Source organism: Tursiops truncatus, chromosome 6, assembly GCF_011762595.2.
Source record: "Tursiops truncatus isolate mTurTru1 chromosome 6, mTurTru1.mat.Y, whole genome shotgun sequence".
Taxonomy (NCBI): domain Eukaryota; kingdom Metazoa; phylum Chordata; class Mammalia; order Artiodactyla; family Delphinidae; genus Tursiops; species Tursiops truncatus.
The window spans coordinates 88,226,017-88,249,787 of record NC_047039.1 but is presented as its reverse complement, the minus strand read 5'-3'; the positions used below and the strand labels follow the sequence as shown (position 1 = coordinate 88,249,787).

Below are 23,771 nucleotides of genomic sequence, written 5' to 3'. Positions count from 1 at the left end.
CGAAAAAGGAGAGCTTTAGCTCCTGAGGAACGAAATAAGGCTGTAACTTCTCATAAAATAAGACACGCTTATATTGGTAAAATTTAAGAACAACAAAAAATACATTCAGGAATATATATGTTTTTAATTATTCAAAATGGTTCCCCATCTACTAGCATAGCTAATTAAGAACTGTACTAAAACTATATTATACCAGAAATGAAATTCTTTTGGAAGTACATAATTGTCAATAACTATGTTTTTTAAAAATCTTGCTGATATACTGTTTATTCCGGAATATATGCACAAGACTTTTTCTCTTTTTTTTTGCACTTCGCCATTAGGTGTATTTATTTTAACTAACGAGATTCTAATAAGAAACTTCTTGAATTTCATTTCTGACTTCACTGTTGATACTTAAATAAAAACGTAGGTTTTATACCATACCTATCCTTGATCTGTCTGGCAGCCTTGGAGCAAATCAGGGAGAAGAGAAAGAAGGCAGTTAGTGCTTTTCATGCAAGTTTCAATGGCAGTGACATGCAAGAAAAGTTAGGATAAAAACCCTGAAATAGATTAGTTCATATTCACCAAAACATAAATTACAAGAAATCTGTACAGTTCACATCAGCTTGCATAATGTGATGTTAGAACTATAGTTGGAAATCCAGTCCCGATATAAATCACCTTAAAATAAGGAGGAAAATTTAACACTTCAAACTAATTCCAGATGACTATAAATGTTTTTTCTTACCTTAAGATTATCAACACACACCTCCACTTTCATTCAGTCTGACACTCTTCAACTAGAACAATCAACCTCCTTCATGGGGCACATATCTCTATGCATTCTGATGGTTTTCTTATACATTTCAAATCTGCTCTTCAATTTTTCTTCAGAGATCTCTTTCACCACTTCATAAATGGTTCTTCCAAGTTTTCTCTACTTGCCTTCACTGGGCAAGGACTTTGTATTCTGAGAGCTTGCCTGCTAACATATAAAACTAGGCTGCAGTTCTACAATCCTTTACCCCAAAAAATGAAGTTGTAATGGCAAAAATTCAGACAAGCAGAAACCAAAGAAACACTTCTAGCAATAGGGTCTTTCCCTCAGATGACTTCAGAGAAGCTGCCAACTTAAACCTACGCTACTTAAGCTATCTTTTTTTTTTTTTGAGAATGCTAGCACAAGTTTAGGAAGAGGGCACAGCTATTACTCAGTGCTGTATGTCACAGAAAATTGATGAAAAATACATGCAGAAACTGCTGTCCCCTTTAAATTTACATACCATATAATAGGTCCAACAAAAGGTTTTTTCCCCACGCTGACCATCATAATTAACAACACATGGCTATTATGCTTGATATTCTAACCCCAGTGTCTAGCATAAAGCTCGGCACATAGTAATATTTAATAACTACTAAATTTAACTGAACATTAATTAGATGTATTCAGCAATGTTTCTGTTGTCTCTCTTCTTCAGTTCTAATATTGTTCTTACTTGGTATTGGTCATTTTTATACCCATCCTAAAATATTCTGGTCTGCATACCTGTCTACACAAAAAGAACAGAATTGAGATTTAGAAAATGAGCACATCCCAGCACTATCATAATCAACTCCATGACCTTGTATACTAATCATTCTATTTGGTCCTTAATGCTTCTAAAGACGCATTCCAAGCTCCAGATACTACAGCAAACAACCCAATTCTGTGGCATCTATAACACGTGCCATGAGTCATACATAAAAGTACAAAGTACCTACTTTGGTACTAGGAATAAGAAATGTTAAAAAAAGTCAATTACATATACATCAGAAACTAATATTGTATGTCGAATTTACCTTTAAAAAGTTAATTACACTGATTTTTTAAAAATTATTGTCATTATAGCTAGAATTATAACCAAAGATTTTTATACAAGTGTGAAAGGAGGGGAAGAGGAGACTCAACTCTGCACTTGATGTTTCTTTACACATGGAGAAAAGTGCCACTAGCCTTGCTCTCTATTCCCTCATTTTCTCCTGGGAAGATGATATGACTTAATCTGATTATGAGTTTGGAAGGACAAACTAGAAATAAGTAGCTCAGCACCTTTCCCTCTTTCTGGCAGCTTGCTTGCCCACAGAGAACATATGTTCTATATTCGGTTCTTTCCCTCTATTCAGCAAGTTTCATTGAAACAGGCTCCCCTCACACACAAAGACCTGAGGTAGCCCTGTACTTACATCCCTGGGTGGGGTAAGTCTGTCTACTTCTAGGATTCAATATTAGGAAGTGTGCCCATTGATATAAGCCAAATTCTCCAACATCATTTTATTTGGCCTCTTATCAACTTTATTGTTTTGTCTTATTTCCCAATTGGTTTAGAACTTGGTTAAAGGAATGTTATTTACCAGTTACTCCCAAATAACCCAACAATATAAAGACCATTACTGTTTTTAAAACTGACCATAATGATTCAATTTTGTGTCTAGTATTAATTTAGCAAGGTGCCATTTTTTTAGTGCATCTGTGTGCAAGTGTGCACATGTACACACGCATGTAAAGCTTTCATGTTATTGTTTAATATACTAGGCTGTTCATGACAAACCAGAAAATAGATGAAAAGCCAGATAATCTAGGAAAAATTGTTCCCATGTATTTATATATGTATTTATATATGTATCCCATGTATTTATATATATAAATACACCCAGTTGGTAAAACTGGAGACCCTCCATGGTTCCTCTTTCATATAGGTTCAAATTTTATAGTATATACACTGTATAAATGCAGGAGAGGTTGAAGAAGTTATACTGTGCAATGAGAAAAGGATAGAAAGTCTCAAATTATGCAGGTATTTCAATATAAGGGCCCAACTTCAAGAAATGTCTTAAATTGGAAAATAGATTGTTTACTTTTTTCCTGGAATTTCTTCTCCCAAAGCAGAAAGCTATCCAAAAGATATACATTAATATGTTGCTTGATTCCTCTAAGTTTCAGTTCCAAGAGTGATGCATTTTTGTCAATTAAACATCTCTACTTAATGAGTACCACCTGATCCCAGGATTTACCACTGCTCTGTCTCCAATACATTTATTTGTATCTACATAATACCACTTTGTGAATTATGAAGAGGTCTCAGTGAATACTTAGATTTTTAGGTTATGACAGTGTACACTATTGGAAAGCCTTCAAGAAACATTAGTCATATTACTTTGCTCAACATCACTATTTTCAATTTCAATCACTATTTCGATTTCAATATTCTACTGAAATCCTGTTTGCCAACAATTCATTTCTCTCTCTTATCATCAGAGATGGCTCCTTTCTCTCTCTCTCTGAGATTCCCTTCCTCCATCTCTCAAATGTTATTTAAAATAAATCCTACAATTCTGACCCTTTATTTTACCAGTTATGTGAATCTGTCACCTGAGACCAAACTTCCTTAAATAAAACTGTAATAATAATGGAGAAGTAATCACAAATGGTTTTTTATCACTACCAATTAAATATAAAGTATTTAAACCAGATCTTTTCCCAATCTGCAATGAGCAGATATAGAAACTACTTTCCTCCATGAATTTATTTCAGCCCTCTGAAGATTAAGATCTTATTGTTTCTATATTTCTTCTTAATATCTTCATTTTTCTCCTTTTATAGAAAGACATTAGAAGCAAAGTACTCTAAAATAGTTCCATATATGGAGGAGTTAATTAAATAGTGTTTCCTAAACACAATTAAAATAGGAATAATAAAGAAGTTTTAGACCTTGCTTACTGTACTCAATGAATCATTTACCCAAACAGAACAAAATTTGAGATTTCCAAATTTCTTCCCAACCAGCAGAAATTTTTTAACTTTTTAAAAATGAGCATTAGACCAAGTTTTAAGAGCTCTGAGTTTCAGCCCATCACATTAACCAGCAAGTCACTTAACTCTTTTAGGACTCAATTATCTCATCTATAAAATGATGAGCACAATGATATCTTTGAACCCTAAACTCCATCCTAAACTGTCTTATGTGTAGATAATGACTTTTTAAAATTATCTAAAATAAATTAAACATTTTAACAATCTAATTCTTCAAAATACAGGCTGAAATAGAGAAAGGTAGCAAGGGAAAAGTTAGTTAAAATCAGAGCACTGAAACAGCAACAAAAATAAGAATATATCTGTTTCTGAATGATAACTGCTGAGAGAAAAATATACTAACATTGTCAAAACAATGAATGTAACAAAGGCTAGATGTCACATTTTCAGGAGAAGATTTATCTTGATTTTGATTTGCAGTAAAGTCCAATAGAGTTCCTAGTAAAAACGTGAATGCCACGCAACACTGAGGAAACTTTTCAAGTTATGTCTATATGTTCACATTGTTTCATACTTCAGATTATCCTGTTAGATTTGGGACAGATAATTTTGCAATGTTTCTTTCAGACAATCTGAAAATGACTAGGGGGCAAATATTTAATACTTTTTACAATATATTACTAAGACTTCTACCTTCACCCCAAAAATACCATATTAAGGATTAACTAGGGAAATGGAGGGGACTCAGTCAAAGAGAGTAAACAAGAGACTGTTTCAAAGTGCAATTTTCCCTTAGGCAAAAAATACTAGATTTCAAAAAAAACTACTGCATACTAGTTGATTCCAAACATTAGAAGTTTTATATTTCCTATACATATATTTATGTTTATAAAAAGCACTATTTTTCCAAAAACATGATCATTTAAAAGTCTTCTTCACAAAACCCTAGTAAATAACTTGAAATAAACATGGAATACAGGGCTTCCCTGGTGGCGCAGTGGTTGAGAGTCTGCCTGCCGATGCAGGGGACATGGGTTGGTGCCCCGGTCCGGGAAGATCCCACATGCCGCGGAGCAGCTGGGCCCGTAAGCCATGGCCGCTAAGCCTGCACATCTGGAGCCTGTGCTCCGCAGCGGGAGAGGCCACAACAGTGAGAAGCCCACGTACCCCCCCCCCAAAAAAAAAAAACCATGGAATACAGTACCACATACATCTGTACTCTATGACTAAGTACATTTATATAATAGGAGACTGCATTTCTGTAAGACATAAACACCTACAAATGAAGTAAAGGTGAAAAGTTATAGTTTGAGCTATTCTTAAATATTTAGACTTGTTTTTAAACTGCCTTCATAACTGAAACATTCATGCTTTTTTTTTTTTTTGGCCACACCGAGCAGCTTGCAGGATCTTAGTTCCCCGACTAGGGATCGAACCCGTGCCCCGTGAAGTGGAAGCACAGAGTCCTAACCACTGGACCGCCAGGGAATTCCCTTCATGCTTTTGTTGGTGGTCCTCTCCTCTCCCAGAATTCCTGACTGCAGCCACAAAAGGAGTTTCTGCCAGTACTACCTCTGCTCCCTTGAAAATACTGAGTGAGCTTCCACCCCTCTCCTTATTTTCTCCTTCCAGTGGTCAGAGATTGACACCTGCTGAATAATATTCTAATGGTGAGTTACTGTGAGTCAGAAGTTGGAAATACACAAAATCCTTTCTCCCTTTTCATCTGTGATCTAATCTAGAAGACTGTTTCCCTTCACCTTATTCCTGTACTTTTTTCTCCAGTGTAAGCACCTGTGGGCAGGTAACCATTCCCTCCCTCCTTGTCTGACAACTGAGTTACGTGTGGCAAGGTTGGGATGAAGTGGCTGGTTAGTTATATTGACTTGGAAAATGTCCCATAAACTCAGCTCTTTTCATAGGTAAAATTCAAGTTCTAAATTCGGAGGAGAGGGAGAGTTGGTAGGAATATTAATTTTGCTAAGGGATCCATGCAGTGTTCTGCAAGCCAGTTATTAGCAGAAAAACCAAGTCTGCTGGGGCTTTGGCTACTTGTTCAACCAGAAATAAAGCTAATGATCCAGAACTCATTTGCTGGTGATCTTTCTGCATATATTTACTACCAACCAAACTCCTAACAGTTAAAAAAAATTAGTGAAAATTTGTTCTAAAATCCTTTTCCACTTGTGCTATTTTTACTTGTTCACTTTCAGACTGTCTAATGCTGGTAAATAATTAACATAGCTTTGTGTTCAATTCTCACGCTGATGTACTGCAACATGATCACTTAAATATTAGTATTTAAAATACTCTTTTTGAAGATAATGAAGTCTAAAAGGACTCATGGCCTAGATTTCAGCCTACAATATTTTTTGTCCCCATGAGTTATTCATATTCATCTGCTTTAATCACTTTAATATGAGATATTTGCAAATAATATACATTAAAAGAATTGTTTCCAAATATCTAACAACATACTCTGAGTCCAATAATTAATCTTCCAAGTCATCTTTCCCTACTCTGTCAGCAGTTAGGTATCTGAGGCAAGCCTGGAGTCCATGCAGCTGGTTAGGAAAGTACATTTAGTTTTTGACTTGGAATCAAACCAAAATCTGGATACTATTTGGATATACTAAGAAAATAATTGCAAGTAACTCTCAGTTAAGCATTTTTCTTGAACAATAAACTCAGATTTCTGGCTAGGAAACACTGACAAATAATTCGTTTCAACACATCTCCAAAGGGATCAAGCTACTGGGCAGTACTGCAAAATGCTGGAAGAGAAGACCAAAATAGTAAGATAAGAAGCAAAGTGGCACATGAAGAAAATATATTTAAACCATAAGGTGATTTATTTTATCAGAACCTTTCCAATTTACAGTATACTGGAAACACATTTTAACAAAGCTGGAAAGAACAAAGGAGAGAGAAAGAGAGAACAGAATCTTTTGAGAGGAAGAAGAAAGGACTCTGAAAATGTCAATGGAAAGAGAAACTTGGGAGAAACAAACTTTTATCAATTTTTCCAAGCATCAGGTCCTATTTAAATTCAACTGGATTCAAGCTATTTTTGAGTACTATGTCCACATTTTATAGTTTTCCTGTCTTCTTCCGCTCTCAGGTGCTCAGCTGTTAATTCTTGCTGCTATGATTATGCCTGTCATTAACAGCTGCCCTACTCCACTAGAAGGGGAATCTGTTGACAACCAGGAAACAAAAAGGAAAAAAACCTAAAAACTTAGTAGTACCATGTACATATTAATAGTCAACAGATTCTGAGACACTATCATGAACAGAAGATATTAACTGCCACTCACGAACTGTGCGACACTGATTCTGCTGACTCAGACATCTTTTGCTTTCTGCATGGTTTTTTTTTGCTATGTTCCAGATATTTGAGGTTATCACATAAATGCCCTCTGAATAGGTGACATATCTATACTTTTAGAATAATTTAAAGTATGATACTATTCCCTCATAATTCCTTTATATAGTAAGTCCTACAAAGTGCAAAGATGAATTTTCTTACAACCGACACCCAAATTCAAGAATTAATTGGTTAACTCGTTTACAGCAAAAGAAATTTCCATTCATTTAGTCAAAAGGAATTAATTTTTAAAGTTCATGTTCAAGATGCAGGGATTTAAGTCAGCAAATGTTATCTTCTCAAGGAAGTTTCTTCTACCCTCAAGTTCATAGAAAAATCATAAAATGAAATCACTGGTGGGCACACATGGATTATAAAGCTACCTTTCAAGCAGCTCACTACACAGTCCACAAAGACCAAGAAAATATCAAACTCAAATATCTTATCTTGATAAGACTACTTCACAGTATATATTTTACTAATTATATAGCTTTATTTCACACTCTTTCATGCCATTTTCTATATAGTCTACATACTTATTCTATATCAAATATCAAATGATTTGATAAATTGGTAATCATTTAAAAATGACTCTACTTAAAATAAGAATAAGAATCTAGAATTCAGTATCTCTTAAACACCAGGATCTAGGTTAAAACATTAGCAGTCTTCTTGCTCTACTATTTGTATCTTCACACCAAATATACCCCTAGGGACCTACATTTTCATATTTTAATAAAGCATTCAAACAATTACTTAAGCTGAACACTGGGACATTTAATAACAAATTTAGTAAGTTTCACAATGCTTTCATATGCATCAAGTCATGATGTTTTCCCAATCAGCTCATTGAAAGGTACACCAACTTAGATTTTTATGAATGTTAATAGCAATATCAATCTTCTTTCCTTAGTTATAAAATGTTTATAACAAAGGTATGACTCAGCTAAAGTATACAAGTACCTTTAAAATAAATGACCAAGGGGGAAGTAACTGAAAAAAAGAGTAACGTCATTCATCTGAATTGAGCATTAAACAAATAATTAATTTGTTCGTGACCCCAATGACACACAAAGTATACGCTTTGGAATAAATGAACAGCTAGCATTTTACTTAACAAGAACTGCCAAGCCTTTTCTAGTATCAGAAATGACTGAATGAATCCAAAATCAAATGGGAAAACACCACTTTCTTTTAAACAAAACTTTCCTTTTTAAGTGGATTAGTCTCATTTTTTTGGTTGGTTTTTTGGTACCTTTGAAAATTCTTCAGGTTCCTTTATATCTAATGACCTTGTTGCAAATTCTAGTAGTTCTTCCGAGTTCTCCAGGGCATTATTACATTGACTAAGCTGACTCTAAAAATAATAATAACAAAAAATCATTAAAATAGAATTTCCTATTGTCATCAGAATCTTAAATATATACTGTTACAATGAGCGTTACAATCTTAATAGCAATAATTGAACAAACATTTTAGAGAGGTACTGAAGCAAGGTAATCACTAGTCATATATATAACAAATTTTAATTATCTTAAACTGTCCATAATTTGTCCAGAACAGCTTAATTGCATACAGATAAAGATATACTCATCATTTAAAAACAAAAAAGAAAACAAAGCAATTATAAATGGTTGGGGTCAAATTTATTTAAAGATTCTTCTCAATCAGGTAGTCAGAAAATTTAAAGTAAAGTATCAAAATAATCCATCTGCAGGCAACATCCTCTATAATGAAGACAAAATTTCTTGATGATATGTAATTAAGCTAAAGTTCATGAATCAAGTTACAGGTACACTCAGTTGAGCACAATCTTAGTACTCCACTTATCACATTACTCAAGTAATACATACTCCTATAAATGCTAATTTACAGTTTCCAAAACTGGATAACATAGGAAGTGCCTAGATTTCAAAAAAATCAAACAGGAACAAAAAATGGTAACTGTTACAGTGATATGCTCTGTTATAGTAATGTGTTAATTTCACCTAACACAATCTTTCCTATTCAGTTCTTTCTCTCCCCTCCCCTCCCCGCTTCTCTCACATTATCATTTGTAGATTTAAAACTAAGCCCAGTTATGTGAAAATACTGTTAGTGATACCTTTAAACAAAGAAACTGACCCATTTCTAAGCTTTTAAATGTATCCAAGATTCTTCTTCAGAATATTTATTAATATCTATTCCATATTCAAATCTACTTAATTTTCCCTTCCAATACAAACTAAAGATAAACTACATTTGGTTTTATTGGTTTCTGATGTGCCCTGTTTTACTTTGGAAAAGTAGAATAGTTCAGTCATAGTTTGGATTAGAATTGGTTTTCATGTGTCATTCTAAGAACCTAACTACAGTTTCATAAAAATACTGCTCTTCCTATGAGTAAGCGTCTTATGAGTTTCAAAGAATTAACAAACCAGCATTTGAAATAGAGCTTTATAAAAGCAAAATCACTGAGAATAAGATGGTAGGTATAAATGGTCCATACAGGATCACTAGGGCAGAGTAAGTCAATGTAGTATAAAAGTAAAAAATACCAAGAAGAGGGCTTCCCTGGTGGTGCGGTGGTTGAGAGTCCACCTGCCGATGCAGGGGACACGGGTTCATGCCCCGGTCCGGGAAGATCCCACATGCCATGGAGCGGCTGGGCCTGTGAGCCATGGCCGCTGAGCCTGTACATCCGGAGCCCGTGCTCCGCAGCGGGAGAGGCCACAACAGTGAGAGGCCCGCGTACCGTAAAAAAAAATACCAAGAAGAATAAAGAATATATCTCAAGGAACTACTAAAGTAAAAAAAAAAAATCTGAAGTCAAAGTTGGAAAAAAATATACCTTATTCTAAGAAAATGCTGTAAATTTGCTTTCAAGTCAAGAGGAAAAGCAAAAAAAAAAAGAGAGAACAAAGGATTACAACTTAAAGAGCACTTAGTTATTCAGAGGAATTATTAAAATACCTTAATAAAAACAACATGCTATTGAGTTTGTGAACCCAAAGAAAGAACAGAGATGCTCTATTAACTCCAGATAAAGAAAGAAATGGCATCAGTAGCCAAGTTGTGATTCTTTTTAATACTTGGTTTTTAAACTACCCCAAGAAAGCGTTATGGTTTGAGACCACCATAGGTTTTCCTTTGAACCATAACACAAGAACATCCTGAAGAATGAAGTTATGTTCACTAAGCTTACATCTCAATAACTTAGAGTCTTATTTTACAACCTACTGTCCCCTCAATATCCCGTGCTCTCCCCTAGATCACCATTTCTATTAAAATACTGTGAAAGGGGCTTCCCTGGTGGCGCAGTGGTTAAGAATCCGCCTGCCAATGCATGGGACACGGGTTCGAGCCCTGGTCCAGGAAGATTCCACATGCCATGGAGCAACTAAGCCCGTGAGCCACAACTACTGAGCCTGCACTCCAGAGCCCGTGAGCCACAACTACTAAGCCTGTGTGCTGCAACTACTGAAGCCCACGTGCCTAGAGCCTGTGCTCCGTAACAAGAGAAGACACCACAATGAGAAACCCACGCACTGCAACGAAGAGTAGCCCCTGCTCACCTCAACTAGAGAAAGCCCACGCACAGCAACGAAGACACAGTGTAGCCAAAAATAAATATAAATAAATAAATTTATTTTTAAAAATACATTAAAAAAACTGTGAAAGTTTTTGTGCCACTGAGAAGAAAAGTCAAGTACTAAGAATCAAGTACTGAGGATAATAAAAGGATGGAAAAAATGGAATCACTATAAAAAATGAAGATCTGTAGTGATGATAAGAAAAGATGGTGCTAACATCTCTGCAGTCACCACTTCCAAAGAGTATTTAGAACTCTGTTTCTCTCATTTTCTGCAACATTTTGAATCCCCCATCAATATTCAACAGCTAATGATGAATTTGATAGAATACTTGATCAAATAATGAGAGTAACATCATCTCATTTAAAAAGAGCCCAAATGCAGTTTGCATGGAAGACTTCCACGAATCAGATCAGTTGCAAAAATAATAATTATGTTCATTATCATTTTAATTAAGAGTCACAAAACCCAAAGTGGACAAAGTTCATCTAAGACTCCATGAGAAAAAAAGGTTAAATAAATTTATATGACCCAATTATTCACTCCTGGAAATTTAGCCAATAACTAGAAATATACATTCAATAGTTTACAAGAGCAATAAATGGAGCCTGTTGTAAGATGAGCACTATAGATTTTACGTGTACACACATATACCTAGCTCTGTATAGGGCTGCCAGAAAGTAAGTTCTGATATGAAAATGTCACACTTCTTCTAGAAGTCTAAGGACATATTTTAAACCAAAAATCCACAATGGATAAAGATTACCTAATTCTGAAAAATCTCAAACATCTTGACTTAAGGACAGCACACCTAAATATCAAAATCCACATGCCATGACATGAATATTAGATCTCTCCTCCAAATCAGCAGTGACTTGACTTAAAGATGATTCTAAGACTCTTCTAGACTTTTAATCTTTGATTATCTTAACAACTGAACTGCCTCTTACCTGGAATACCCTCTCTTCCCTTTATTAAGTAAGCTTTTCCCTCCCTCAAAGTGCTTCAAATCGGTTTCTAATTGTTCCTGAACTCAATTCCCTTCATGATCACTCTGCATTACATACAGCTGTACAGTGTTTACATTAACATTATTCTTAAATCGGTTATATCTTACAGACATTTTTGCTTATTCTTATAAATTCTAATCTCTTTGGCAAAAGGATTTGATTTTCCTTTCTCTTGCATTTCTTGCAAATTACCCTCCATGAGAATGTGAAATGCATAAGGGCAGAAACTGTTTTGCTCACTACTACTAACTCTAAATCCAGCATAGCCGTAACTCAAATTTTACTGAATGAGTGCATAAAATCTTGATACTGGCAATCAAATATTATCACTGACTTCCCCATAAATTATTAAAGTAGCTTCTCAAATATGAATTTTGAACATTAAAGAGGTGGAACATTCCAAGGTTTTTCAAATTCTTTTGTGACTCTATCTTTAGTATAAGCATAACAGGACATAATGAAGATGATAAAATAATTTTTAAAAATCCAATGATAATTATGACTTCAATGTCTAATAATGCATTTCTAAAGCTATTATCATATGAGCTTTGTTTCCAGTGTATGTGAATTTTGAGGAGAGGAAGAAAGGGAAAAGTAGAGAAAAGGACCTAAGAGAAGCTAGTCAACTGCCATTATTTAAAACCTAGCAATATAATAAGATAGGTGAATAATATGGGACAAGGAGAAAGTATTTTTCCTCCTTGGAAAAATTTCTACACTAATGAAGGGTATTAACAGTTCAATTTTATTTAGCTAATTGCAAGGTTTTTTGTTTTGTTTTGTTTTATTTTTTGGCCACGCAGCATGGCTTGCAGGATCTCAATGCCCCAACCAGGGATTGAACCCAGGCCATGGCAGTGAAAGCCTGGAATACTAACCACTAAGCCACTAGGGAACTCCCCAATTGCAAGTTTTTAAAACTGTGTCTATTGGCTGCTCCTAGCTTCCCTATTAACAATGCCAGAAAAATAAACTGCATGCACAGTTAAGCAGAAAGAAGATGCCAACAAAACAAGGCACCAACCAGGTATCTGAAACTTCCAGGTAAGAGAGAAGAAAAATAGCAGCAGCACTGGAGCATCACTCACTTCAGGGATGGTTAAAGGTGGCAGATAAAAATTGATAATGTACATTCAATATGCATGAGATTTGTCACTTGATGGGAAGAGGAAAATGTAGGAGACAAAATATGACTCATGGCCATTTTGGTAGCAAATTTAATATGTGGTATAGGCCAGGCTGACAGAAATGGTGTCTGGTGAATACAATGAAGATAATTAGAGCTGCTCTGACAGAGAAAAAGTATGGGGAGGGAGAAGGGAAGGTTAGAGATTAAGCAACTGAACGCTTAAAGGGTATTCCAAACTGGTGCTATGAAGAAGGATTTGGGCCCAAGACAGAACAGAAATCTCCACAGGATGAGCCATGGGTGAGATCTTCAGAAGATGCTGAGTTTTCCTTTATTCTCCAATCTTGCTTTTTTAAATGAATGAATTTCTTATTTATTGAAATTTATGGATACTTTATGACTAAACTAATTACCTTTAAATGATTTAAGTACAGTTGGCTCTTGAACAACGGGGGGGTTAATCCATATATAACTTAGAGTTGACCCTCCATATCTGTGGTTCTTCTGCATCCACGATTCAACCAACCACAGACCGTATGGTACTGTAGTGTTTACTACTGAAAAATATCAGTGTATAAGCGGACCCTCACAGTTCAAACCCACGTTGTTCAACTGCAGTACAACTCCCACCTCCTAAATATAAACAACAAATCTCAACCTGGGAAGAATGGACAGACTTGAAAGGGTATTTAATACTGGGAAATTGTGTGTGTACAGCATGTTTGTAATTAAAAGAGAACATTTGTATTCTTCCATAGCTTTCAGATTCTCAAAGACATCTGTGACCAAAATCAGCACACAAAAATCTGTTGCATTTATATATATGAACAATGAACAATCCAAAAAGGAAATTAAGAAAACAATCCCATTTAGGGACCTAATGAAACTTAAAAGCTTTTGCATAGCAAAGGAAACTATAAACACGATGAAAAGACAACCCTCAGAATGGGAGAAAATATTTGCAAATGAATCAACTGACAAAGGATTAATCTCCAAAATATATATAAACAGCTCATGCAGCTCAATATTAAAAAAACAAACCCAATCAAAAAATGGGCAGAAGACCTAAGTAGACATTTCTCCAAAGAAGACATACAGATGGCCAAGAGGCACATGCAAAGCTGCTCAACATCACTAATTATTAGAGAAATGCAAATCAAAACTACAATGAGGTATCACCCCACACCAGTTAGAATGGGCATCATCAGAAAATCTACAAACAACAAATGCTGGAGAGGGTGTGGAGAAAAGGGAACCCTGTTGCACTGTTGGTGGGAATGTAAATTGATACAGCCACTATGGAGAACAGTATGGAGGGTCGTTAAAAAGCTAAAAATAGAATTACCATATGACCCAGCAATCCCACTACTGGGCATGTACCCAGAGAAAACCATAATTCAAAAAGACACATGCACCCCAATGCTCACTGCAGCACTATTTACAATAGCCAGGTCGTGGAAGCAACCTAAGTGTTCATCTACAGACGAATGGATAAAGAAGATGTGGTACATATACACAGTGGAATATTAGCCATAAAAAGGAACGAAACTGGGTCATTTGTAGAGACGTGGATGGACCTAGAGACTGTCATACAGAGTGAAGTAAGTCAGAAAGAGAAAAACAAATATCATCTATTAACGCATATATGTGGAATCTAGAAAAATGGTACAGATGAACTGGTGTGCAAGACACAGATGTAGAGAACAAACACATGGACAACCAAGGGGGGAAAGGGGGGGGTAGTGGTGGTGGTGGTGATGGGATGAACTGGGAGATTGGGATTGACATATATACACTAATATATATAAAATAGATAACTAATAAGAATCTGCTGTATAAAAAATAAAATAAAATTCAAAATTTGGAAAAAATAAATAAATAAAATCAACAAGTCAAGCATACCAATACCAAAAAAGGGAAAGAACATAAAAGATAATTCATGAATGGCAAAAATATCAAGAAGCATGTTAAAATATTCAACCTAATAACGAAGGAACTTCAAATAATAACATGCTTTCCTCCCTCCATTTAGTTGGTAGAAATTAAAAATCTATATATATATCCTTACCCAGCAGTGAAAAGATCGTTTTTGCATTTTGTGCATGGAGGGTAAAGGAATACAACCATTTTGGGAGACAATATGGCAGTATAAAGAACACGAAAAATGTTGTTTAATCTTGATGAAATCATCAGAGATATCCACAAAAATACAAAATACTTGTACAACATGGAGCTACTTACAGTAGCAAAAAACAGAATAACTAGGGGCTTCCCTGGTGGCGCAGTGGTTGAGAGTCTGCCTGCCGATGCAGGGGACACGGGTTCATGCCCCGGTCCGGGAAGATCCCACGTGCCGTGGAGCGGCTGGGCCCGTGAGCCATGGCTGCTGAGCCTGCGCGTCTGGAGCCTGTGCTCCGCAACGGGAGAGGCCACAACAGTGAGAGGCCCGCGTACCGCAACAACAACAACAACAACAAAAAGAATGAAATACTTTGCAGTAAATTTAACCAAGGAGGCAAAAGACCTATTCACTGAACACTACATAACACTGCTGAAAGAAATTAAAGACACAGATAAATGGAAAGACATCCTATGGTCATGGATTGGAAGACAATATTGTTAAAACAACCATAGTACCAAAAGCAATCTACAAATTCAATGCAATCACCATCAAAATTTCAATATACACCCACGTACACTGCAGCATTACTCACTACAGCCAAGAGACAGAAGCAGCCCAAATGTCCATAGACAGATAAATGGACATACCACATAAAGAAAATGTGGTAAATACATGCAATGGACTATTATTCAGCCATAAAAAGAAGGAAATCCTGACACATGCAACAAGATGGATGAACTTTGAAGACATTATGCTGAGTGAAATAAGCCAGTCACAAAGGGACAAATACTGTATGATTCCACTTATATGAGATATCTAGAGTAGACAATACAATGGTGGTTGCCAGGCAGTGGGGGCAAAGGGCAAATGGGGCGTTGTTCAATGAGTACAGAGTTTCAGTCCTGCAAGATGAAAAAGTCCTAGAGATCTGTTACACAACAATGTGAATACAGTTAATACTACTGTTCATATAAAAATGGTTAAGATGGTAAATCTTAGGTTTTTTATCACAATTTTTAAAAAACAATATCTATGACCAAAACAAAGTTAAGAATCATTCTTCTACAAGATATCAGTACAGTTATACAAAAAATTCACTAATTTTTGCTTTCAATAAATCAAGCATTATACAGATTAAAATTCATATTTAAATAGTTGCACGATCTCACCTGTAACTCCTGTGATTTACGAGCTTGCTCCTGCTTGATACTGTTAATCATACTTTCTTTTACCTCATCCAATATGGAGTATAAACTATCAAATTCTTCATCTAACTCTGAAAGTATGTTAGAAGAATTTTCCTGTTTAATAAACAAAGATTTTACTTAAGAGCCGTCAAACATTAAAAAACTAAAAGATATAGTACTTACCAAAGAATAGATTCATATTATGAATCTAATATCAGCCTCATATCATAAAATAATTAAAATTCTAATATTTGACATACACCTTTAAAAACAGATAAATCCAAGAAGCTGGCTGCTAATGCTGATAGTTCTACTTCAGCAATGCTATGAGTTAAGTAGCCTTTTATGAACTAGCCCATACTCTCCTCACCTTTTATAAGACTGTTTCCACAGGACAATGTGAAAGTTTGTTTTAAGGTTGTCAACTTTGTCCAGACCTTCAGGCTCTAAGGCAGACCCTAAGCCAGTGGTTCTCAACTTTTGGTGTGTATCAGAATCATCAGTGAAGCAGATTTTAATAAAATATTCCAGAGATTTTGATTCTGTAACTCTGAGAAATAGTCTGGGCATTATAGGGATGGGGCTGATTTTGCACAAATTTTTAAATCTTTCAGGTTGCCTAAAACACTGCATTTACATAAGATAAGCAGAATTAAAACACTAAGCAATTCCTTACTGGGTCCTAAGAGATTTATCAAACACTGAATTTCGGTGCTAGAAGGAACCTCAGAAATCATCTACTGACTAGAATCTGTAGTCAAACTTCTAAATTTTATAAACTAAAATCTGTTTATAAAGTCTGTTGACCTCCAAGAGTTCCTCACTGCCTCATTAAGCAAGATGATGCTATTTCAACAAGAAATAACAAAATATCTGTGAAATCCCTAGATAAGTGATATTCACACTTGCAACAATTATGAGATAGAAGAAATCATCTTAAGGCATTTTTCAACATAGATGAATCATTCAACTAAGAGAAGCAAAATTGGCACTGGTTTACAAAACTAATACACAAAATCTACTGTAATATTACAATCCAAACTTTTGCTTAAAATGTTTATAAAAACCAGACATCATCTCACTGGAGTCTTGCCAAAAGTGGTGTTAATCATTTTACTAGTTTCTTTACAGTAGTAAGAACATGACGTGGAGGAAGAAATGTGCAGTCTGGAAGGCAGAAGCCCTAAGTCAAATTCCACATTAACAACTCAGTAACAGTGCGACCTTGGACAAGCCACTTGAATTCCTGGACCTCAATTTTTTCATCTGTAAAAAGGAATTGGACTGCTCTTTCCCCTCAATAACCAACCGGCACATTCTTATGGTCTCTCGTCCACTACAGCTTATGCTCCCATCTTCAGTGACGAGGGTGTAGTTCAATTCCCCCTCTATTTTCTTTATGGATGCTAAGGTAATGTCCTAATAATCTGTCAATCAGAAAAACAGTGTGAGCTAGCTCTATCTAAAGGTACCCTTTTACAGATTTCAAATGTGATGATTCTCTTGTCCATAGACCAAGAGTTTTAGAACCATTAGCTTTGCTTATTTAAAGAAACTGGATTAGTGGATTCACCAAATTTTCCAATAAAATAGTTTGAGAAAGACAGTTAAACTGGTGAAGATTATAATTAACTAACTTCAATTGCAGCAAATTCAGAAGTAAAGAAAATACAAGACCATAAGGTTTAACAGGCCAGGCAATTACCTAGGCTGAACCAAACAAAAATCACAGGAAAGGATTCACTGTCTACAAGTATCCTGGAAATCGTTTATGTTTATTTCACAAAGAAATGACCCTTAAATTAATTAAAGCACATTCATGGGAAAGCATCACCAGCTTATCTTAAGGTCTCTTCCACAATCAACATTTGATTATTTACAGTATGGATTATCCACCTATACCTGGGACCATTTCCTTAAGTATTCCCCTCTCTCCTCAATGGGCACTTTACCTTTTACTTTTATATCTTAATTTCATCTAGTTCTGCAAGTGGACCTCTCACCATCTACATTTTCCTTCTACTATTTACAGTAAAAGAAATGTTTAGCTTCCCAGTACTTTTGGAAAGGTACAATTTGCTCTTAATTGGAATTAGAAAAGACAAACATGAAACGGAAAGGAAGAAAAGGGAGCATTATAATATTCCTAGCAATATTCCAGAGTTTTCTTTTTCCCTTACTATTTGATCTTTCCATGGAGAATGTGGGAATAGCAAATAAAGCATTTTTATTTATCTGCCATTTAAAAACCCTGCTCTCACCTCCATCAGTTTATAATCTATAGTTGACAGTGTATATTTATACTTCTGATTTGACCCAACAATCATTAATTGTGACATATTCACACAATTTTTTTTTAAAACAGATTCATACCTGAACTCCTTTTAGTGTTTGATTTAGTGTATCAATAAAGTTCTGAATTTCATCATTTTTATTTGCCAGAGTTGAAATGATCCTTTGTAGAGCTTCCTAGGATAAAAAAAATTTTTTTAACACTATGATATTTTATTAAAAGAGAACTATAAACTTTATAACAACAACTCTCTAAACAAACTCTGTAAGAGTATATTACATAATAAACAAGAGCAACGTAAAACTGTTCATTGTTCAAACCTCTTATTCCTAGTGTACAACTTAATTACCACCATATCTTTCACACTGAAGGTGATCAATATTATTTAACATAAAGACTGTTACTTTAGGTCATAAGGCCATGGCAAACGAACAGAACCAAATCCTTAAACGTTGCAAAAATAAATGGAAACTTCTAATCAACATCAGGAAATGAGGAATAAAAGCAGAGACACTGAAATTTGACATTTATTTATAAAATTTGACATTTATTTATAAAATTTGACATTTATTTATAAAAATTAAAAACATATTTTAGAAATACGAAAGTAGATAATAAATTTGCAGTTAAAATTACAACATTCATTGCAATATTTACAGATGCTATAGAACCATAATAAATAAGGTAATTTTAGTAGCAAATACCTCAGACTTTTTGATAATGCTTCCTATTTAAATAAAACACTTGATTATTTAACTTTCTCATACTCTCTACTTCAGTGTTGTCCAATAAAATTTCCTGCTATAACGGAAATATCCTACATATGTGCTGTTCTATATGGTAGTAACTAGCCACATGAAGCTAATGAGCTCTTGAAATGTGGATAGAGCAACTGAGGAACTAAATTTATTTTAACTTGAATTAATTTCACTTTATATTACACATGTGACAAGTGCTGTCATATTGTACATCACAGGTCTAGTTGTTTAATAACTCTTCATGGGCAGTAAAAGCAAAATCCAAACAAGGTACTTGTATTCTCAGTAAAAATCAAAAGCAAGTACTTTCACTTTATAATTTTTCCCAGAAGTACAAGCCTTATTTCCGTAAGCACCTACAAACATAAATATTTTAGTAATTTCCTATAAGATTTTGTGTAATAAAGGTTCTCCTCAAAATATTATCAAAAACTGATAAAAGGCTAAATATAGGGCTTCCCTGGTGGCGCAGTGGTTGAGAGTCCGCCTGCGAATGCAGGGGACGCGGGTTTGCGCCCTGGTCCGGGAAGATCCCACATGCCGCGGAGCGGCTGGGCCCGTGAGCCATGGCCACTGGGCCTGCGCGTCCGGAGCCTGTGCTCCGCAACGGGAGAGGCCACAAAAGTGAGAGGCCCACGTACCGCAAAGAAAAAAAAGGCTAAATATAAAGAGCTCAGGAAATAATCTGATAAAGGGATGACATTTCATATAAATGCTCATAAAGCATTATAGTAAAAAAATTAAAATAATTACAGCTCTCATTTCATTCTCCCAACAATCCCTGGAGATAAGTAGGTATTATCATCCCTGGGCCAGACTAAGGCTCTCTGCTTCACTTACCAATACTGTTTCTTCCCATCCTCACCACTGTTGTTATTTTAGTATAATAACACAATGAAGTTATGCTATGAAAGAGTTAGCTGTTTATCCTCTTGGTGTTCCCTCCAGAAACAGGTACATGGAGATTTGAATACAAAGACAACGCAGAATGCAGCCAGTACCTGGGGGAGGGGTGGGCACAGCTGGAGGGACGAGAGTGGTAGTACAGAGATGTAGAAAAGGAGGGTAGAAGACTTAAGAGTCTTTCGAGTATTCATCCAAGACAGACTCTCTATATACTTTAAAAAACACAATGGAACAGTAAAAATGGTTCTGCCAGTCCTCGGCCTGTGTACAGTAAGCTTCAATTAAGATTGGGCTTTTCAGGTTAATAGACTGACTCTCTGCATCCTCTTCTAACCCTCCCAATGGTAGGGTTACATCCATATTATATAGGTGAGAAAACGGAGATTCAATCAGTTGCCCAAAGTGACACTGCTTGTAAAGTAATGATTATGCTCAGTCTATCTCGAAAGCCCATGCTCTTTACCACTTTAGAATACTGCCTCTAAACCTAACCAATTTGCCCATTATATGAAACACCCATACAATAAATTACATATTGTTTTAATATTTTGGTTTGCTAAGACTCTTCAATGACATATAAAATCACTGGAATTTTCTTGGAGAATCACAGCTTGAGCTTAAGCTTTGTCCACTGAAATTAGTGAAATTCTGGTAAAGGAACTTGATTGTAACATTTTAACTTCTATCCACATACAACTATTATAATTCAAGCATCTGGGACTTCCCTCGTGGTCCAGTGGCTAAGTAAGATTCTGCACTCCCAATGCAGGGGATCAGGATTCGATCCCTGGTCAGGGAACTAGATCCCACATGCCACAACTAAAAGATCCCACATGCCACAACTAAAAGATCCTGTGTGCCGCAACTAAGACCCAGAGCAGCCAAATAAATAAATAAATGTTTAAAAAAAAGAAAGGAGTATCATTTTAAAAAAATAATTCAAGAATCTGACATAATATAAACACATATAGAAATTCTGGTATTCCAAGAAAAAAGTTTTGAAAGCAGGACTACATAAGCTGAGTTCTGAAACTTTACCCTAGCCTGTGTATGTGACATGAGGTTTAAGTTTTCTCTAGGTGGTAAGACCCAGGGAAGAGATCTATACAGGGATACTGTGTTCCCAATATAGGAGGTATGCAAGGGGAGGCAAGTCCAGTAGAGCTTTTTTTTTAAGTATTTTCTAAATATGGCAAGCAACATACCAGGGCAGGATAAGAAACTCTGAGAAAGAGGCAAAAAAGAACTAAAAGATACCATAATGCACGGAGTTTTCTACCCTACTCTACCCCTCCAGGGCCTCCAAATTTAATCACTAGCTTTTATAATGGAGACACAAGTAATTGATAAAGAAGCTGAGGAGGAAGTACAAAGAAAGTGATGTAAGCTGTGTACAGCACCTATTCTCTGAGCTCCAGACCATTTTAATCCAACTGCTTACTTGAAATCTCCACTCGGATGTCTCAAAAGCACTTCAAAACTCAACATGTCATAATGTCCTCCACTAAACCTGAGCCCTCCTCTAGCGTTCTGTCTCTGCCAATGGCACTACCAGCTGTAAAACCAGAAATCTAGCAACTCAAAATCAAAAACAGAAAAAAAAAAATTAAAAAATCAGCAGAGGACCTGAACAGACATTTTTCCAAAGACGACATACAGATGGCCAACAGACACATGAAAAGATGCTCAACATCACTAATCATCAGGGAAATGCAAATCAAAACCACAATGAAATATTACCTCACACCTGTCAGAATGGCTATTATCAAAAAGACAACAAATAACAAGCTCTTGAGAGGATGCAGAGAAAAAGCAACCCTTGTACACTGTTGGTAGGAAGGTAAATTGGTACAGCCACTACGGAAAACAGTAGGGAGTTTCCTTAAAAATGAAAATAGAACTACCATACCATCCAGCAATTCTATTTCTGGGTATTTATCTGAAAACAAAAATACTAATCTGAAAATACTAATTCAAAAAGATAAATGCACTCCTATGTTCACTGCAGCATTATTCACAATAGCCAAAATGAGAAAGCAACCTAAGTGCCCATTGATAGATGAATGGATAGTGAAGATGAGAGCTATATACACTGGAATATTACTCAGCCATAAAAAAGAATGAAATCTTGCCATTTGCAACAACATGGATAGACCTAGAGGGTATTATGTTAAGTGAAGTATGTCAGACAGTGAAAGATAAATACCATATAATTTCACTTATACGTGGAATCTAAAACACAAAACAAATGAACAAACATATTAAAACAGAAAGAGTCATAGTTACAGAGAACAAACAGGTGGTTGCCAGAGGGGAGAGGGGGAGGGGGATGGGTGAGGTAGGTGAGGGAGATTAAAAGGTAAAAACTTCCAGTTACAAAATAAATGAGTCTCAGAGATAAAATGTGCAGTGTGGTAAAAATAGTCAATAATAATGTAATATCATTGTATGGTGACAGATAGTAATTAGATTTATTGGGGTGATCATTTGTAATGCACAGCAATATTAAATCACTATGTTGTGTGATTAGCATAGTTAATTCTTACAGGAATTAACACAGTAGGTCAATTATACTTCAAAAACAAACTCACAGAAAAAGAGATCAGATTTGTGGTTACCAGAGGCAGAGGGTGGCGGGACTCAGAAGTAGATGAAGGTAGTCGAAAGATACAAGTACTAGGGGTATAATGCACAACATGATAAATATAATTAACACTGCTATATGTTATATATAATTAACGCTGTTGCCTAGTATATATGAAAGTTGTTGAGAGTAAATCCTGAGTTCTCGTCAAAGAAAAAATACTTTTCTCTTTTTCTTTTATTTTTTATCTACATGAAATGATGGATGTTCACTAATCTTACTGTGATAATCATTTCATGATGTATGTAAGTCAAATCATTATACTGTACACCTTAAACTTATATAGTGATATATGTCAATAAAACTGGAAGGAAAAAAACCCCAGAAACCTAGGCCACCATCATTACATCCTTTCCTTTCATTTGTATTCTACACGCAGTCACCAATTCTGTAGATTTTACCTCCTAAATAACTCTGTAATCACTATTACCACAAGTCAGTATCATATCTCAACTTATACTCTTGCAAAACGTAACAGGCCTCTGATCCATTCTTTCTCCCCAGTAATCAGCTCTCTATATTGCAGCTAGAGTAATATGTTAGCATCACTCTTCCTGCTTAATTGTCTTGCCACAAGGCCTTGGATAAAACTGAAAATCTTTTAACATGAGCTGTTAACATGACCTTAAACATGACATTACATAATCTGTAAGACCCTGCATGATCTTCCTTCCCCCTGCCTACCTCACCTGTTTCAACTCACACCAGACTTCTCTCTTGCTGTATTCCAGCTGCAGTAGCCTGCTGTGAGTTTCTCTAATATGCTTTGCTTCCCACCTGGGAACCCTCACATTTATCAATTCTTCCTGTTCTAAAACATATGCACAATTTTTTGTTAAAACAAGTTCCAAAAACTTGTTTTTGGAATGAGCCCATTCTATATATCTAAGTATACACACACACGCGCGCGCGCGCACACATGCACACTTGCTTCATTTCTTTTATTATCAAAGCCTGACGGTGAAGAAGGGCAAAGACAACTTTGAACTGGGACTCTATCAACCTGAA

General features: G+C 35.5%; 1 protein-coding gene across 5 annotated transcripts in view; it reads right to left on the bottom strand.

Annotated features, from left to right (window-relative positions):
• The window catches only part of FSD1L (fibronectin type III and SPRY domain containing 1 like), a 70,686-nt gene that overhangs the window by 38,696 nt on the left and 8,219 nt on the right, over window positions 1-23,771 (bottom strand). For all 5 annotated transcript variants that reach the window (XM_073806352.1, XM_073806351.1, XM_033858355.2 and 2 more), the window contains exons 2-5: window positions 18,536-18,631; window positions 16,145-16,276; window positions 8,398-8,499; window positions 427-449 (exon numbers count right to left, since the gene is read on the bottom strand). In XM_073806352.1, coding sequence (XP_073662453.1) covers window positions 427-449; window positions 8,398-8,499; window positions 16,145-16,276; window positions 18,536-18,631 — 353 coding nt within the window. The remainder of the gene's footprint in view (window positions 1-426; window positions 450-8,397; window positions 8,500-16,144; window positions 16,277-18,535; window positions 18,632-23,771) is intronic.